The 19,999-nt window shown below is 40.6% G+C and overlaps 1 protein-coding gene and 1 long non-coding RNA gene across 15 annotated transcripts in view; one reads left to right on the top strand and one right to left on the bottom strand.

The window, feature by feature from the left end:
* Positions 1-19,999, top strand: part of CPVL (carboxypeptidase vitellogenic like) — a 207,788-nt gene that overhangs the window by 59,485 nt on the left and 128,304 nt on the right. For all 14 annotated transcript variants that reach the window (XM_030932391.1, XM_030932388.1, XM_010371363.1 and 11 more), the window contains one exon: positions 15,068-15,246. In XM_030932391.1, coding sequence (XP_030788251.1) covers positions 15,078-15,246 — 169 coding nt within the window. In that variant the 5' untranslated portion in view covers positions 15,068-15,077. The remainder of the gene's footprint in view (positions 1-15,067; positions 15,247-19,999) is intronic.
* On the bottom strand, positions 7,582-11,108 carry LOC104668613. Its single transcript, XR_748854.1, has 3 exons — positions 11,055-11,108; positions 9,163-9,460; positions 7,582-7,741 (listed from the first exon to the last, which is right to left on the bottom strand). It is a non-coding gene; the product is annotated as an uncharacterized LOC104668613 (long non-coding RNA).

Here is a 19,999-nt window from a genome sequence, read left to right as displayed (position 1 = left end):
TGGCCAGACCTCAGCTCACTGCAAGCTCCGCCTCCCCGGTTTACGCCATTCTCCTGCCTCAGCCTCCCGAGTAGCTGGGACTACAGGCGTCCGCCACCTCGCCCGGCTAGTTTTTTTTTTGTATTTTTAGTAGAGACGGGGTTTCACCGTGTTAGCCAGGATGGTCTCGAACTCCTGACCTCGTGATCCGCCCGTCTCGGCCTCCCAAAGTGCTGGGATTACAGGCTTGAGCCACCGCGCCCGGCCTTTTTCTTTGAGACAATGTGTCTTTCTGTCATCTAGGCTGGAATGCAGTGGTGCGATCATGTCTCACTGGAGCCTTGACCTCCTGGGGCCCAAGTGATAATCCCACTTCAGCTTCCCAAGTAACTGGGATCACAGGTGTGTGCCACCATGTCTGGCTAATTTTGTAAACTTTTTTTGCAGAAATGAAACTTCATTATGTTGCCCAGGCTGGTCTTGAACTCCTCGGCTCAAGCTATCCTTCTGCCTTGGTCTCCCAACGTTCTGGGATTACAGGCATGAGCCACCCGATCTCCCCTGAATTTTATCTGCCATCTTTTTCTGGAACTCCCATTAGTCAGATATTGATCTTCTGGAACCAATCTTCTAATTTCCTTATCTTTTTTCTCCCTATTTTTAAAAGTTCTATTATCTTTCAATTATATTTTCTGTGAGATTCTATAACTTAATTGCACTGTCCTTTTATCAAATTCTTAAGATTTCTACTATTGTATTTTTAATTTTCAGAAGCATGTTCTTATTTTTTATTCTGTTGGTTAATGAATGCAATATCTTCTCTTATCTCCTTAAAGATATTTTGGTTTTTGGAGAGTTATTCTGCTTCATACATTGCTATTTCTTGTGAGTTTTTGTTTTTGTGCCATTTCTTTTGAATTTTCTACCAACCTGGAGGCTTTCCTCAAATACCCAATAGTTCCTTGAAGTATATTTACGTATTAAGTGTGAGAAACTAAATTGCTGGTTGGACACTGTGTTGAAGGGATTTGTCAGCAGTTCACTGTCTCCCTGCAGTTGATTGGTGGATTCAACACGCTTCGTTAGAGGATCCTACATGTCATTATGTGTATATTCTTTCTCTAAGAGAATGCAGTTTTTGCAAAAAAGAATCCTTCAGTCTCCTGCAGAAGCTGAAGAATGAAGGTATAGAGTTCTTACTGCCAACATTCTTACTGCTGAATGTTCAAGGGGCTGGGGTCTGTCAGTGTGTTCAGTGTGTAGACTTTCTGAGTTTTCAGTAGGGTATCTCTTCCCCAACTTTCACTGTTTCTTACATTCCCAAGTCTAGAGTGTCTCTACTGAAAATGTCCAAATAATGAATTTTCTACAGAATAAGGCTCTCACCTCCTCTTTTAGATTGGGGAGGGACTTGAGGATCTAAATGCTGTTATAGACTCATACCAATTCCTCCATTTTCAGCCCCATACTTCGCTTTTGCCTTCTACAGTACTTACCAGTTTTGACCCTTTCTGTAGTTGTATGGTTTGAATTAGCCTGTTTCTCGTTTATATTCTGCTTTCATTCTCTGCAAACTATCTGTTCACTTTCCATCTAACAACAAAAATTTGATCTGCCCCATTTACTATTGTCTCTCCTATTTTCTTGGGTATTGGGATTTATAACTTCAAAAAATGTCTTCACTCTCATTTTAGAGAGGTTTCATAAGGGGGCAGAAATAAATGTTTCTGACTCACCACGTTTCAGCAGGATTAAATGCCGTTTTGACATGTTGAGTTTCATATACCCATGGGGCACCAGCTAAAAATGTTAGGCAGGCGGTTAGATGAGGCAGAAGCTTTTGAGAGGCACTCTCATTTTGAGTGGTGTCCACAGAAAGTGCTGGTTATAGTGATGAGACCAGCATCTCATCTTTAGTGTGTGGAAGTGTGATAAGCTGTGGACCAAGGATAGAATCCTAGAAGAATTTTAGAACCATGAAAACACAAATTACAGAAGGCAAGGCATCGATAAATTTACCAAAGGGGCAGTAGCAGCGTGTCAGAAAAGTCAATAAAGATAAAGACAGATTTTTCTTTTGAATTTAGAAATATGGAGATTATTAATGATTTTAGCAAGATGATATGCACAGAAGTCAGAATACATTAAGTAAGAATGAAAACAGGGTTTTATTTATTTATTTATTTTTGCTTTCAGAAACTGCTGACAGAAGCAATAATAGAGGGTGTTCAGTGCCTTATGAAGCAGATGAACCAGTCTGTGGGCTTTTTATGTTGTCTCCACCTTAAATACTATACGCAGTGGATTTTCAAATACCTAGTGAGGGAATGCAGTGACTTTGTTGCCCTTGGATTATCTGTGTGAAGACATTTTGGCTGGTTTGATCTGAGAGGTCATTTCTCATGCCCCACTTGCTCTTTTTCAGGGTTGGTGTGAGCAAACCAGACTGTATGGGGCTTTACATTCTGGGTATGGCTGATGAAGCTGATACTGTTAACCACGCCTTTCTTCAATTGTATGTACGATGAAATGTTTGCAGGAAAATAAAGACAGTGGAGTGGAGGGGTTACACTAGAATAAAACCTAAATTCCATTTTTGAGGTCTCTGAGAGAGCCCAAAACACAGCACTTTGTCTTTCTCTCCTGAGTTCTGAAGAAATTGAGAAATAAGACAGAAGAGCAAGGCAGCAGGACAGCGAAACATCAGCTTGATGAATGAGGGAGGCCGGGCTGGAATGGCACTTTTCCTTTTGGGCAAATGGGTTTCCTATGACTGATACCCGAGTTGAGCAGACTTGCCCAGCAATCCTCAGGTTCACACAGGGTGGAGAGAGAAAAGCACTGCTCCGTGTGGGGATGGGGAGTGAGGTGAGCCCACCATGACCAGTTTATCCAAATGTACCCATAAGGTGAACCTTTCTGCCTGACATCCTGCCCCTACAGAGGGAAGAAGGCAGCAGCAAGGGGCCAGCAGTGTTACACTGTTGGACTTCGTGGACACTGATAGAGATATCCAGAGCTGGGAAGAAGCAGTGCCCTAAAACACAGGTTGGCTTTCAATACCCAGCACAAGTCTATACCTGATCCCCCTTCAAACCACTCCGACCATGGCTCACTGGCTCCCACCATGGGCTTCCATCTGCACTGTTTCCTGTGAATGGCCTTTGCAGTCACTGTTCTCCTGCCAGGAACTCTCTTCTTCCTAGACACTGTCTCATGCCCTCAGATCTGCTCAGGTGTCACCTACTCAGGGGGGCCTTCCCTGACCACCTATCTCAGGTAGTGCCACTGCTTGACCCCTTTCCTTTCTATTCCATTTATCCTGCTTTGATTTTCTTAAAAGCCTCGCCTGTCTCTCTTCCTGAGTTCATGAAGGCAGATGTGGTCTGTTTTATTCATTGTATGAGCTAAGGATATATTTATTCAGTGAATGAGTGGATGGTCCAGTCAACTTGGAGTCCGTTCCAGCTCAGCTGCTGCCTGGAGTATTACCACTTGCAAAGTGGCCCAGTCAGCATGGGCCTCTATTGAAGTACTACACTAACTTTTTTCAAGAGTGGAGGTGGGCCAAGGCGCAGTGGCTCATGCCTGTAATTCCAGCACTTTGGGAGGCCAAGACAGGCGAATCGCTTGAGCCCAGGAGCTCGAGACCAGCCTGGTCAACATGGCAAAATTCCATCTCTACGAAAAGTACAAAAATTAGCTGGGTGTGGTGGCATGCACCAGTGGTCCTAGGTACTCTGGAGGATGAGGTGGTATGATCACTTATGCCCAGGAGGTGGAAATTCCTGTGAGCCAAGATTGTTGGCGACAGAGTGAGACCCTGTCTCAAAAAAAACAAAACAAAAGAAACAAAGAGTGGAGGTGATGCTTGAATGAGATAACGTATGGAAAAGAGCTGAGAAATGTACTAGAATCGTGGAAGTGAATCCTATAGAGTGGTTACTGCTACAAACAGTAGTTGCTCTTTTAGAATCAGGGAGAAGTTTCCCCTGTCACTTCAGGGATTGGTGGTTAAACTGATGACATTGCCAAATTTACTAGGATTATCCTCATGTAAAATGTTCCCTTTCATTGTTCCCAATCTTAGCCGTGTATTTGCCACCCTATGTATCCTAATGTTTTTATTTGAAAATTCTAATTATAGTAGGCAATAAAAAGGAGGCGATTCTTTTTTTTTTTTTTTGAGACGGAGTCTTACTCTGTCGCCCAGACTGGAGTGCAGTGATGCGATCTCGTCTCACTGCAACCTCTGCCTCCCGGGTTCACACCATTCAAAAGGAGGCAATTCTAAGAAGAACAGGGCTACACTTGAGCAAAACTAACAAAAATTTCTTAGTGGAAGACACTGACTTTGCCATGAGATTTTAATGTCCCAAAGAGTAGAGAGCTTCACTTATCCCCAAAAAGTAATTTTTGAAACTGAAAGAAGTACACTAGAAATCCATTATGAAGTAATCTGTGGACCCGTGATTTTCACATCTTTACAAATGAATATGCCTTTCAATCACTTGCAGTTTCAGTACCTATAAATCCTGCAAATGGACAAAACAATCCAGTTTATTCAGAATTCCGCTTTTATCAACAGTTGCATTGAGGCAGATTTTGTTATATTCTGTCGTTTATATAGTGGTATATGGAAAATACATGGACTTTGGCATCACCTAGATATGGCTTCAAATTCCAGCTTTGCTACTCAATAGCTAAGGGGGCATGAGAAAATTATTTCACCTGGGACTGAGTTTACTCATATGGATATGTCTTATATAAACTCTGGCCTTAGGGCTTGTTTAAGAATAGTATCACAGTTAAGAAAAGGTGTGCATGCAGCTGGAAACCATCATTCTTAGCAAACTATCACAAGAACAGAAAACCAAACACCGCATGTTCTCACTCATAGGTGGGAAGTGAACAATTGATCACTTGGACTCGGGAAGGGGAACATCACGCACTGGGGCCTATCATGGGGAGGGGGGAGGGGGGGAGGAGGGAGGGATTGCATTGGGGAGTTATACATGATATAAATGATGAATTGATGGGTGCTGACGAGTTGATGGGTGCAGCACACCAACATGGCATAAGTATACATATGTAACAAACCTGCACGTTATGCACATGTACCCTAGAACTTAAAGTATAATAAAAAAGAAAAAAAAAAAAAAAAAAAAAAAAAAGAAAAGGTGTGCTGTCTGTTAGTGAACGGCTATGAGGTGTTCTGTAACAAGGGAGCCTCCTGGGTTCAAGCGATTCTTCTGCCTCAGCCTCATTAATTGTATTTAACCCAGACTTTCCCAAATGTTTTTCCTTATAAAATCTGTTAATATGTTGCAGAATTGGTATTGCATAAAGGACCCCATGGGAAATCCTGGCTTGCGTAATGCCAGACATATTTGATGTAAGAAATCAATTTTGCTTCCCTTTTCCAGCTTAGTGTTGGCCAGTCCGAATTTTCACTGGACGCCTACCAGGCAACTTAGAGTAGAACTCTTGGGGTTTTGTGCCTTCACACCCTCCATCCCAACTCCTTCCATAGTCTTCCTGATCTCCAATCATGGCCCCACTATTCATGTATTAGTTTCCTAGGGCTACTGTAACAAAACACCACCATCTGGGTAACATAAAGCAACAGAAATTTATTGTCTCACAGTTCTGAATGCTAGAGTCCAAAATTAATGTGTCAGCAGGACCATGCTCCCCCTGAAACCTGTAGCCTACAGTCTTCCCTGCCTCTTCTAGCTACTGGTGTTTGCCAGCAATCCTGGCACTCCTTGGTTTGTAGATGTATCACTTAGTGTCTGCGGCTGTTGTCACATGGCATTCTCCTCTATAGTTCCCTCCTCTTATTATAAGGACGCGAGTTTTATTGGATGAAAGCCCTGCCCTCACCCAACTCCAGTATAATCTCATTGTAGCTAAGTATTAGGTTGGTGTAAAATTACTTTTAATTAAAAGTAGTGTGGCTCACGCCTGTAATCCCAGCACTTTGGGAAGCCGAGGTGGGCAGATCACGAGGTCAGGAGACCGAGACCATCCTGGCTAACATGGTGAAACCCCCTCTCTACTGAAATACAAAAAATTAGCCGGAGTGGTAGCACACACCTGTAGTCCCAGCTACTTGGGAGGCTGAGGCAGGGGAATCATTTGAACCCAGGAGGCAGAGGTTGCAGTGAGCCGAGATTGCGCCAGGGAAATTGCTTGAACGCAGGAGGCAGAGGTTGCAGTGAGCCCAGATTGCGCCACTGCACTCCACCCTGGCGACCAAGTGAGACTTTTATCCAAAAAAAAAGTAATGGCAAAAACCACAATTGCTTTTGCATCAACCTTACTACATCTGCAAAGACCCTATTTTCAAATAAGGTCATATTCTGAGGTACTAGGAGTTAGGACTTCAAAATATCTTCAGCTCAGCGCATAGTAATCCATGCAGTTACTCTGGGCAGAAAACAGGTGCCATTCTTGTACTTCTTGTCTTTCCCTCAGCCATTATATCTGGTCTATGAGTAAATACTCGTAGATCTGCCTTCAAAATGTAGCTGACCATTTTTCATTACCTTCCCTGCTACTCTTTGACCCCAGCCTTTGTAATAGCTCCTGGGTTATGACAGCGGCCTCTTATTAGGTATCCTGGTTCCATCCTGATTCTCCTTAAGTCTACTTGTTAGATAGCAACCACAGCAATCATGTCACAGTGTAAATCAGATGATATTTCTCCCTTGCTGTAAACTCTCCAGTGGTCTCCCATTATTGTTAGAATAAAATGCTAACACAGGTGAAGGAAGATAAGACTCTCCGAGCACTGCTTTATCTCTCCAACCTTATTGTGTACCACTCCCTCCCCTATTGACTGTGCCCACCAACCCATAGTAAGCACCTTGTTTGCACTGCAGGGCCTTTGCACTGTTTCCTCAAGGCCAGCTTCCTCTCATTCTCAGATCATCTACTCAGAGATGTGTTTCCCTTTCATTGTTAGCTGAAACACTTGCACCCCATCTGGCAGAGAGCAGAGAATTTTTTTTTTTTTTTTAAATTTTAAATTATTTATTTATTTATTTTTTATTTTTTTTTGAGAAAGTCTTACTCTGTTGCCCAGGCTGGAGTGCAGTGGTGCAATCTCAGCTCATGCACCCGCCACCTCCTGGGTTCAAGCAATTCTCCTGCCTCCACCTCATGAGTAGCTGGGATTACAGGTGCGTGCCACCATGCCCGGCTAATTTTTGTATTTTTAGTAGAGACGGGGTTTCTCCATGTTGGCCAGGCTGGTCTTAAATGCTTGACCTCGAGTGATCTGCCTGCCTTGGCCTCCCAAAGTGCTGGAATTACAGGCATCAGCCATCATGCTGGGCCCAGAGAGAGTTTTGTCACCAGTCATGAAGCGAAGCTCTCAGGAAACAAAAGGAGAGAAACAGGAACGAGATAGCTGTCCCTGGGAGGGAAAGGATCAATAGCTAATGGGTACCCCCAAATCAGATTTACATAAGAGTCACAGTGCAAACAAATGATTTTTCTTCTGCTAATCTGAATTTGGAAAGGAAATTCTTACCTAGAAGAAGAGATCCGAGAGAGCTGATCTTGGTTAAAAAACAAAAAACAAAAAAACAACTCTTAACCTTTTGTTGTTTTTTTATTAGTTGTCCCAGGATCTTATCTGCAGGTTCTGGAACTAGTGGGGTGTCTCAGCCACCCCATGTTGGCTGCCAGAAAGTGTAAGGGGAGAAAAAGAATATCTTTTCCTCATCCATCACAAGGTTCATGGCTGAGACCCCTATAACAAATAAAAAGAAAAAAAAATAGATTAAATGAAAAAAGTATAAAAGTTGTATTTAATATAAGTTTTCAGTGACACAGAAACCTTTAGAAAACAAAGCCCCAAGGACCCAGGGAAAACCATATGTGTTTAGGGACAGTTGTGCAGAAGTGTAATTGGAGGACCAAAGAATGTGATCTAATAGTAATAAACCGGGGAACTCAGCAAGGCCTATTTGTTCAGATTCTTTTCAACCTCGGTGTGACATTCCTTCCCTCTGGGTATAGGGCAGGACCCCTCTGGAATGAGGGTCTTATGACCTACTTTCAGGGGAAGTAGGTCAGAGAATTCTTTCATGGCCAGCTCTCAGGAGAAAAAGATGGGAAAAGGTCAGAGAGCAGCCTTCCTGCTTCTGCTGTTTTTTCAATTTCCTGCTGTTTAAAATACTCACTATGCCAAGGTGCCATTATTTTGGGGTATCATGTTCTGAGCCAGGCCTGCCACCTCAGTTGCTTGCTTTACCACTTACTCACTGTGAATCTGAGCAAATCACTTAAATTCTCTGAGGATCAGTATCTTGTCTATAAAATGAGATGACAAGGTCAGGTTGTTTCTAACCCTTGCCTACCTGGTTAGAAATAAAAAATATAAAGCAATCAGCACAGTTTCTTGTACATAGTAAGTGCTCAGTAATTGGTAGCTATTAACTGGTATCATTATCATGATGGTGCCTTTAGTCACAGGCATGGCCCTTCTATTTCAAAGCTGTTGAAAAACATTTTGGGATAATGTTTACATTTTACTTTCCACCACGTGCCCAGTTAAATTTCCCTTCTGGTTGGAGTGGGATTTCAAGGTAAAGCTCCAGACTGTGGTGTCAGATTATATTATTTTCTCCTCTTCCTGATTTTTCTCATTCTCTCCCTGCCACACACCTCTAGTTTCCTTTTCCTGCACATCCAAGGATATGGTGGCAGAGATGGGGTGACTAATTTGTTAGAGAGGTTAGACGCCACCATCTGATGCCAGAGAGGAACCTGTGAGAAGGAGATAGGCGTGTCTCAGTGCCACTTCAGCAAAAGGTTGCCCTTTACCTTACATGCCATGACTGTGTCCTCCCTGGGAAAAGAGTACTTCAAGAGTGTTGTCCAGGATGTCAACATAGTGAGACTGTGTCCCTTAAATAAATAAATAAATAAATAAATAAATAAATAAATAAATAAATAAATAAATTCCTGGGCTCAAGGGATCCTCCCGCCTTGGCCTCCCAAAGTGCCAGGATTACAGGCATTAGCCAATGTGCCGGGCAATAACTATTTCAATTGCAGCTACTATGGTTATTATATGAAAGATATGTATCCTTTGATTGGAGTAATCGATAGTGTAAAGTGGGGAAGTGGAAACGAGTGAAGGGGAGAACCTAAGACTGGTTTAAATACCTGCTCTTTGTTTCTTTGTCCTCATCCTGCGGGTTTTGTTTTTGATTCGTTTTTCTTTGGCAAAACACACACCTCCAGTGGCATTTTCAGGTTTCTTTTCTTGAGGTCTTACAAGTCTGATTATGTTACTGGTTGATCAGGTAGGGGAGAACTGGCCAGGATTTTCCCTTTTTGTCTCTTCTGCTGGTCAGGTAGATTGGAATTGGAGTGTGAGCTAATGGAAAATAGCATCTCGCTCATTTCACCAATAATGAAGATGAGCCTAGTGTGTGCAGGTAAATGTTTAACAATCGGCTCTCTGAGAAAAAGAAGCCCTGATTTCTGGTGTTTGCTGGTTACTGTGGTATAAATACTCCTACGATAGTTTATTTCAAGCTACCAACAGGATTACTGAACACATAGTTGGAAAAAGATGCCCAGAAGCAAAACATCATATGTATAATCTGTCTACCACACAGATACAAAAATCATAACTCTAGATCACAGGTAATAGTAAAATGTAGTAAAATCATTAGGAAATGATAAGTTTTGAGTACTTTGAACGTATGTTTTAAAATGTAACTTCTTCAATGACAGTTTAATTGTTGACGGTGGCTCTGTTGAACAACTGACTCTCAGTATTCCTGAAAATTTAACCATCAGGTCTCTTGCGCCGGCTCTAGCACATCAGGTGGGACCCAGAGAAGTTACTGTCTTACACAAGGTCCTCAGATGAGTCATGGCAGGACCTGGATTATTACAGAGTTGTTTCTAAAAACCAGACTTCTCGGCCGGGCGCGGTGGCTCACGCCTGTAATCCCAGCACTTTGGGAGGCCGAGACGGGCGGATCACGAGGTCAGGAGATCGAGACCATCCTGGCTAACACGGTGAAACCCCGTCTCTACTAAAAAATACAAAAAACTAGCCGGGCGAGGTGGCGGGAGCCTGTAGTCCCAGCTACTCGGGAGGTTGAGGCAGGAGAATGGCGTAAACCCGGGAGGCGGAGCTTGCAGTGAGCTGAGATCTGGCCACTGCACTCCAGTCCGGGCGACAGAGCGAGACTCCGCCTCAAAAAAAAATAAATAAATAAAAATAAAAAAATAAAAAAAATAAAAAAATAAAAACCAGACTTCTCTAGACAGATTTACTTATCAATGTTTCTTTTTATTCATTTGTTTATTTCTTTACTACATCCTTTAACAATCCATAAGAGGGATTTAGGACTATTACAGGCTATTATTATCTATTGAGACAGCAAGAGTCAGAATATTTGAATATATCTGGAACAAAGGTGGGAGAGTGGGCCGGGGGCAATGGCTTACGCCTGTAATCCCAGCACTTTGGGAGGCCGAGGCGGTTGGATCACCTGAGGTCAGGAACCTGAGGTCAGCTTGGTCAACATAGTGAAACCCCGTCTCTACTAAAAATACAAAAATTAGCTGGGTGTGGTGGTGGGTACCTGTAATCCCAGCTACTTGGGGGGCTGAAGCAAGAGAATCCCTTGAACCCAGGAGGCGGAGGTTGTAGTGAGCTGAGTTTGCACCACTGCACTCCAGTCTGGGTGACAGAGCGAGACTCTGTCTCAAAAAGGAAAAAAAAAAAAAAAAAAAAAAAAAAGATGGGAGAGTAGAAAGCAGATGAGATTTAGAGCCATAAGTAAATTCTGGCTTTGAGTCTTGGCCTTGTCATCTTGATCAAGTCAATTACTCCCTGGTAAACGTTTTCTAATCTGAAGATGCAGGAATTGGACCACATGAACATTTAATATCTTGTAAGTCTAAAATGTGGTTCCTTATTTAGTTTCATCAATTCAGTAATATTTGCCTAGTACCAACTATATGCACTCTCATTATGAACTGTACGCCAGGCAGAATGAATTACAGATATGATAATAAATATTATAGCATCTCACATTTATGCAGAGCCTTCTGATTACCAAAGAAAAAATTTACTGTGAGTCTCTGGGATTCTGTGGCTTTAGGAGATCAGGACACATCTTAACAGAATGTTAGAGAAAGAAAAAGCTATTCTAGAAGTGCAAATAGAACCTTATTCCTAGGAAACAGAAGAGGTCATACCCAGGTAGTAATAAGGAATAAGGAATAAGCACTTTTTCTGTCATGTCTAGCAGTTGCTTCACTTTGTTTTTTTAAAGAAGCAACAAAATTATTTTTTCTGAGTACAAAATTTTTGTAGAAAATTTAGAAATTATTAAGAAGTATTAAATAAGGAAAAAAACCATATATCCAATCTAATATTCTGCTTTTCTTTACCTAATAATATTTTGTTATATTTTTCAAAACATTCTTAGTAGAATCATTTTAATTGCTGTATGTATAATAATTTTATCTTTTTGGTGTATAGCAACTTACTTATCTGATGTCTTATTGTTGGAAATTTTATTTATTGACAGTTTTTATTATTCTAAAGAACACTGTGGATAAATAGCTTTGTTCCTATCAAAAATTATACATTGGACACATGGTTTTCAACTGTAATATTTAAGGTTTAGTAAGACAGTTTTAGCAAATGATATACTTTTGACCTTTAGATTCTTTGATTCTGTCAATATTGTATTGTGTTTACCTAGATTTTGTTCTGTTTCTAAACATTTATTAAGAAGAACATTTTGTTGGGATTCTTCAATATGATATGTTTGAACTGGAAATAGCACCACTGTTTTCATATTATTTCAAGTAGGTATGATAAAGTGTAGGGTTAACAGTTTTCTTTTTCAACATTCTGTAGGAGATATCCTCTATCTAGTATCAGGTTTCTTGGTTTAGAAATTGCTCAATAAATGTTGTTCAATAAATAAAAAGATTCATGCTAATTTAGGATAAGCAAAAACACATGAGAGAGTATTTTAAAAACCCACTTCTCCATTTATGATAATAGCTTTCATTCTCATAAGGAGAGATAACAGCTAAGCACAGTTCAGGAATTCTGACTGTTGAATGAGAACTGTGAAATGAAATACGTTGGTGCTTTGATTCACCTACATGGGAAACCATGACTCAGATAGTTATTTGATTAAATGTTAATGAGATCTACTAAATTGACCCAGTTCTTACTTTTATGTTTTAGATTTATATCAGTTAAAACAGGACCAGTTTTACCTCTTTTCATTCTTTAACATCTTTGAGTCAACATCTGCTTACCAGGGAAGTGTTGTAACTACCCTGGTTATTTAAATATTAATGGCTTCCATTAAAGGGGGCTGGGGATTGGCAGCAGGAAGATTGAGAAATTAGATGGCATGATTGGTTTCTTGTTTCTGTCCCAGGAAAAAACAAAAAACAAAAAACAAAAACCTCCTACTGGAAGAGCTTCTTCCATTATTTTTTTAATATTGCATATATATATATATTTTTTTCCTGAACCAGTTAGAGAGTAAGATTGTTGATTTCAGGCATCCCTTGAAAGTAGCTATGCTATAAAAGCATCAGTGTAAACAAGTTCACATAATTTTAAAAAATGTTTTAACATTGCTGTAGAGGTCATTACCCTGGGGCTTCTTGGGAACCTAATTTCAGTTCCTAAATTCATTTTGTTCTTTATTATAGTCAGTAATAGGCAAAAGCATTTTTTTAGCTCCATACTGGATTTGGTTGACCTTATTTACATTAAGTGTGGAGAATTCTAGTAAGTTAACCCTGAGAGACATGACAAGGGTTATATATTCAATCATGTTATAATTATAAACCTTTATCTTACTGGGGAAATGTGCCTGAAAAGCTTTTAAAATTTGCTGTAATCAATATTTTCATGTTATGCCAAATTGGGTTGTAATAAGCATGTGGTTAAAAGATTTTTACACAATTTTGTATTTTTAAGATGTTCTAATGGCTTGGCATTTTAAAGCACTGAACCAAAGCAAGCTTTGTATTTGCATAATTATGTATCTCTTTTTGCATCCAGAAATGTGTGTGGAGTACTCATTCATTTCATGTATTTGATTTAGAATTTACAGCTAAGAACATAGATCATGCTTAAATAGCAGGAGTGCAGAGTCATGTAACGGCCCTGGTGTGCTTGTCGTAATTCCCTACTTTGCAAGGTCAGGATTAGAGTGAGACAAGAGAGGCACTGCCTCAGGTGTAAAACTTAATAAAGTGTCAAAAAAACCTCAAGATCAGTAATATTTTAAGATAATAGTTAAAAAACTGTATAATACAGAGAAAAATTAATGATAACAAAAATGGTCAACATTTTAGATCAAGATGAGCTCTGACCCTGCATCTGTACCTCCCTCATTTCTCCCTAGTCCTGGCCTTGAGTGGGGTCAAGTCCTGGTTTCTCTACTTTCATGTCCTTGCATGAGACACTCTTTTGATTCAAGTTTTCCTTATCTGAATTTGGTGATAATAATCCTCACTCCCCTGGTGACAAGGATTTTTTCCTTGGCCAAATTTTAGTCAGGCTTCTGAATCTTCTGCTTGGCCTATTTGTGCACTTCCTTGTAAAATCCAGTTTTAGCGAAGGACACTGGTAAGTCGTTTTACCAAGAACCACCAGCATCAACATCCGATCACCTCAACGTTTGACCAGGTTTCTCATCCTGCACCATCCCCCAGGTGATGTCTGATCACACTGGTCTGTCTTCAGCGAGAATCCTATTAGGTTTAGCCAGATCCACCTTACCCCAAGGCTTCCTTCGAGTAATTTTCCATCCACTGACCCCCACACTGCTCCTTAGCTATAAATTCCCACTGGCCCATGCTGCATTTGGAGTTGAGCCCAATCTCTCTCCCTTGCTGCAAGACTCTGTTGACTGCAAGGTCCCTGTGCCTATCATTATCCTAATAAAGTCTTTGTCTCCATGCTTTAACAAATACCATTCATTTTTTTCTAACGCTGGTGAAATTAGGAGATTCAAATCAGCTACAAATACATGGGAAAGCCCACTATATGTATAATTTACATATTGATGTACAAGTAAATCATTATACAATTTTATGCCATTACTATTATCATCTCAGATGAATATTCTAAGCAAACATCAGATTTGAAGATCTTTGGAAAGCTTTGTGCTAATGGTTTGGGGCCTAATGTCTTTAATTTACTTATCAGCTAGCAATAAGGGGAGGGACCTAAGGGTAGTTGTAGGACCCCCTCCTCCTTTCTTTCTTCCTTCCTGTTTTTGTTTTTGTTGTTATTGTTCTTTGATACAAACTGGGGGCTTATAAGAGATAGAGAACATAAGCAGAAATCCATTGCTTCTTTGAGATTTCCCTGCAAGGTGTGCATGGATGCCTGAGGTGTCACCTTTGCTTAAGCTGTTTCCACCCACCCGTGATACCTTTCCCATTTCTTCCACCTGTCTGAGAACCATTCACCTTTTGTCCACATCCAACTTGGGTAAGGCCTTTCTATGATCTTTCGACCTGAAATGTGCTCTCAATCCTCTGCCCTTCTGTGGTGGCATAGTGATTTCTACCACCCCTTTATGGTCAGTTACAGAGTTCTTGTTGTTCTGAAGCTTTATCTAATCCTCCATTGAGTTTACTTTCCAAACCGCATTTTAGAAAATGTCAGTGGTTCACTCCTATAATCCCAGCACTTTGGGAGGCTGAGGTGGGAGAATTGCTTGAGCCCAGGAGGTCAAGGCAGCAGTGAGCCATGATTGTGCTACTCCACTCTAGCTTCAGCAATAGAGCAAGACTCTATTTAAAAAAAAAAAAAAAAATCAGTAATTTAAAAATTACTGACATTGTAAATCCCTTGAAGAATCTCCCATTAGCCTGTGAATTTAAGGGTGAGCAGGGATTGGGTGTGCTTATTTATGGTGCTATCCAAGGTCCTTGCAGAGGGCCTTTACACACAATAATTTTTTTAAGTGAATAAATGAATTTCTTGCATGTAAAAGGGCCAGGTAAATATTTACTCTTTTGATTCATTTTTGGAATGCTGTTTTTATCCTAGACCCTGAGAGATGGTTGGTGCCATGTGGAAGGTGATTGTTTCGCTGGTCCTGTTGACACCTGGCCCCTGTGATGGGCTGTTTCGCTCCCTATACAGAAGTGTTTCCATGCCACCTAAGGGAGACTCAGGACAGCCATTGTTTCTCACCCCTTACATTGAAGCTGGGAAGATCCAAAAAGGTAAGTAAGTTTTATTAAATCAGAGAACCACTGGCATGAATTCAACAGTTTTTCTTTTTTTTTTTTTTTTTGAGACGAAGTCTCACTCTGTCACTAGGCTGGAGGGCAGTGGAACGATCTCAGCTCACTGCAACCTCTGCCTCCCAGGTTCAGGCAATTCTCCTGCCTCAGCCTCCTGAGTAGCTGGGATTGTAGGCGTACGCCACCATGCCCAGCTAATTTTTGTATTTTTAGTAGAGATGGGGTTTCACCATATTGGCCAGGATGGTCTCAATCTCTTGACCTCATGATTCGCCCACCTCGGCCTCCCAAAGTGCTGGGATTACAGTTGTTAGCCACCACGCCTGGCCAATAGTTTTTCTTAAAACAACCCATAGGATGCAAAATGTACTTCAGTATTTTTACTGAGTTGTTTTATTTCAAATATATGTGTTTGTTTGTTTGTTTGTTTGAGACAGAGTCTTTCTCTGTCACCTAGGCTGGAGTGCAGTGGTACATTCTTTGCTCACTGCAACCTCTGCCTCCCGGGCTCAAGTGATTCTCCTGCCTCAGCCTCCCGAGTTGCTGGGATTACAAGTGCCTTCCACCACGCCTGGCTAATTTTTGTATTTTTAGTAGAGACGGGGTTTCACCATGTTGGCCAGGCTAGTTTTGAACTCCTAACCTTTGGTGATCCTCCCTCCTCAGCTTTCAGAAGTGCTGGGATTACAAGCATGAGCCACCGCACCTGGCCTATTTCAAATATTAATGACTTGGTGTCATATGTTATGTGAGTTTTTAGCTAAAATGAGAATTAGCCAGGGCTGAATTACCTGCATGGTTGAGTTGCAGCATTTTATTTATGAGACTAGTAGAGTGCCTGTCCCCCAGTGAGCACTTAATGCTAATACTATCCTTAAAACTTACTATGAGTCAATCACTGGTTCCAAGCTTTCTGCATGAACTTGTTTAAACATGTCAACATCCCAGGGAGGTGGACCCATTTTATACATGTGAAACCAACACAGAGATTGAACTACTAGCCAGAGTTCACACAGATACCAGCTGGTGTGTAGGCTTCATACTCAGACAGCCTCACTGCAGCCTCCCTGCTGTGCCCCCTTATCCAGCAAGTCTAGGCCTTAGTTTTCTCATTAAGATAAGATAGAGATTTAACAACTTGCCCAACGTGCAGAGATATTATGAAAATCCAACGAGATAAGGCACATGAAAATTTTTTGTACTCTATAAATTGTTCTCCAAATATGAGTGTTTGCAAATGGCTTTATTTAGAGATTGTGGGTTTTTCTATTGTTATTACTAATAGGAAAATATTTATCACTTAGTGTTATCAGAGACTAAAATTTATAACCTGCATCTGCTCTTTTTTTTTTTTTTTGTGAGACGGAATCTTGCTCTGTTGCCAGGCTGGAGTGCAGTGGCGCAGCCTCAGCTCACTGCACCCTCCGCCTCCTGGGTTCAAGCAATTCTCTTGCCTCAGCCTCCTGAGTAGCTGGAATTACAGGCGTGCGCTACCACGCTCAGCTAATTTTTATATTTTTAGTAGAGATGGGGTTTCGCCTTGTTGGCCAAGCTTGTCTCGAACTCCTAACCTCAAGTCATCCGCCTGCCTCGGCCTCCCAAAGTGCTGGGATTATAGGCGTGAGCCACCGCCTCTGGCGCTGTATCTGCTCTTAATGCTTCTTTGTGCTTAATCACTATGCGGGTAAATGATTTCAGCTTTCTGGACTTCAGTAGGTTCCTGAGCTATAAAATAGTAGGCAGGTAGCTATTCTGAGGAGCTGTTTGCAAAGAGCAGCAGAGAAATGGCGTAGTGGCTGGAGGGAGCACTGGGGTCCAGGAAGGGTCTTCAACAGGATAGGAGAGAATGTTTGTTTGCTGATGGAAATGATGACTGGGGAGTTGGTTTGGTTTGGGGAACCATTGTTGGAGACTGTGTTTAAGAAGGTGAGAGACAGGGATCTGGCACACAGGAGCCCCAAGTTTGTCCCTTGTCACAGGTGGAAAGGCAGAGATGGTGCCTGTGAAGCTGGCAGCTTGGCAGATGTGATGGGAATGAAGAAGAACACTGGAAATTTTACACAAATGGTCATTTTAAAGATCAAAAGCAAATCTAAATACTCTACAAAGAAGTTTAAAATAAAGCAAATTTTATTCATTCGAAGTATTCTCACAGCCAATAGGATGTCATTGTTTTTTGGTTTTCGTTTTACACGAAGACATTCTTATATTTTAAGGGTATGTGTAAGTGCTGTTCATATGTCTTTTTCTGAAATACACATTGGCTTCAAGTTTCACCATCTCTTTTCTAAGGAAAGATGAAAAACTTTGATAATGTATTTAGTGTATTTTAAAAAGGACTGATTTTTACCTCGCATAGAGAAGTCATGGGAAGATGGCTGCCCCACTGTATGGGCTGATACTATTAAAATGCGTGTGAAGAGGCAAAGTATCATTGACTCAAACCCTCCAAATTGGATTACATGCACGTATTTCAGCTTCCTCAACAAGTGGATTCTGATGGCTTAGATTTATGCTCATTAACAGTAAATCAAAGCAAACTATTTATTGTAGGGTTGAAAAGGAGTTAAGTAATGGTTATAACCAAATTCTACCAATCCACATATGAGGAAATTGAGACTGAATACTTTACCCAAGTTGCCCAACGGGATGTGTGCAATAGAGTTGGGTAGCAGAGATGGGTTTAGGACCCAAATCTTCTGACTTCGACTCTGTGATTTGCATAGTATAATTTAGTTCTGTTTGTTTCACAAGCTTCTAAAGTGTTCTTCTAAAGTGACCAGATGCATACACACAAAACAATTAAGGAATTAGGTCAGTGCATACTAACGTACTAAAGTATTATATTTGAAGTAAGTGCACTGGAGATTCGGAGAAGGAACCTATGCCTGTTGGTTGGCATAATCTAGGGAGAAAATACTAGAGCTGTAGTAGTTGTATTAAAAATAGTAAGTAGCTAACATTTAGTCATTATATCCCTAGTACCTAGCATAGTACCTATACATGTATGTATAAATATGTATGGAATTTAAATTTGGGTACCAACCATGTGCCAGGCATTGTGCTTTACATCCATTAGCTCATTTAGTTCTCAGAGCAACCCTAATGAAAAATCCATAAGCATTGTTCCCATTTTACAAATGAGAACACTGAGGCCCAGAGAAATCAAATATCTTGCCTAGGGCCATAAAACTAGTAAGTAGCAGAGCTGGAATTAGAACTTGTACTGGCTAATCCCAGGGCCCGTGGTATGAACCACTATGCTATATGAGCAGCTCTGAATTAAACCCTATACTGGCCAACCCCGGAGCCCATGGTATGAACCACTATGCTGTATGACCAGCTGTGGACTTCAGAGTGTTGGGTAAGATTTATGTAAATAGCGAAAGGTCTGTGCATACCAAGGAGAGAAGCAGCTTAAACAAAGGCATTAAGTGAAAGTGACCATGGTGTATCTGTATCATACATCTGGTGGAACCAAGTAAAAGGAATACAGAGAAATCCATCTGAGAGACTGTTGACATCCCTTCTGTTCCTGTCTTTCTTGCCTATAAGCATTCCTCAGTTATGGGTACTAGTAGCAGCCGAGAAAGATTCCAAGGGAAGTAGTTTTATCTTCCACCCTCTATGTCAAGATTGGTAGATCTTCATCTGATGATTGACAACATTTAAAATAGTAAATCTGTGTATAATATCACTTCCTGAAGTTACGCTACACAGTCAGATTCTTTGAACAGAATTTTAAGTGGCTGATTCAAAATCTGTTACATCTGGGTATTCAAATGTAGCCCTGACAACATAATTAAGGATAATTTTATTCATCCGCTTTGCTGAAAGTTCAGGAAGCTCTGGACAGATGGTCAGCTCACTCCCCTAAATCCCTTTTGTTTATCCAGTCTGTCAAAACCCTAGGAATGTGAGTCTTATTATTGCAATGGAACATTTTCGAGATAAACAGTAGCTCACAAAAAAAAAACAAGGGAAATTTTTGTTTTTTAAATCCCCAATTAACTGGTTTGGTTTTGTGTAATTGTAATTGCATGTTTACTTTCTCTGAAGCTAGAATAAATCTTTACTCCCTGAAACAAATTGAATGTAGGAGGCACAGTTTAGCTTGTTTATAAACACTGCATTTTCACACTTTAAAGACTATTTTACTAGTAGGTCCTAATTTATTGTTACTTATGATCTGGTATTGTGTGTCCACACTGCTGATAACTTGAGTGTTTGTGAATCTGACATGCATGCTGATTAGCTGGTTCAAGCGCTTTGTTGGTCACACACCAATGTTTTTGAAAGTGTTAGCAGCAGTAAAAAACAAGGAGGAAGTAAAATCACTTCAAAGAGAACCTTTTCCTTTTTAAAACTGTTCTAAACATTTGGATTGTGAGTCATGGTGCCGGAAAGATAGAAACCCCTCCACCTTGGGAGTTTGTTTGTTTTCCACATTACATTAATAGGATGCACAGGACATTTGAAAATGTAAAAAGTCATTACATTAATAGGATGCACAGGACATTTGAAAATGTAAAAAGTCATTTTAGTTGATGAAATTTTTTATTATTTTACTGGGATTTAGTTAGTGGAAATTTAAAATTTGAAACAGGGCAAAACTTTTTTTATGGGCTAGATTTCTTTAGATCTCTTAACAAGGTCTGCCTTAGGAGGTTTTTGTAGAAATGAGCTAATCTTAGTGCATTGTCAGTGGGGCTTGTTTTAGTTCATTCATTTG

Source organism: Rhinopithecus roxellana, chromosome 6 (genome assembly GCF_007565055.1).
Source record: "Rhinopithecus roxellana isolate Shanxi Qingling chromosome 6, ASM756505v1, whole genome shotgun sequence".
In the NCBI taxonomy this organism is placed as follows: domain Eukaryota; kingdom Metazoa; phylum Chordata; class Mammalia; order Primates; family Cercopithecidae; genus Rhinopithecus; species Rhinopithecus roxellana.
The sequence above is the reverse complement of the archived record's forward strand: the minus strand, read 5'-3'. Positions and strand labels throughout refer to the sequence as shown.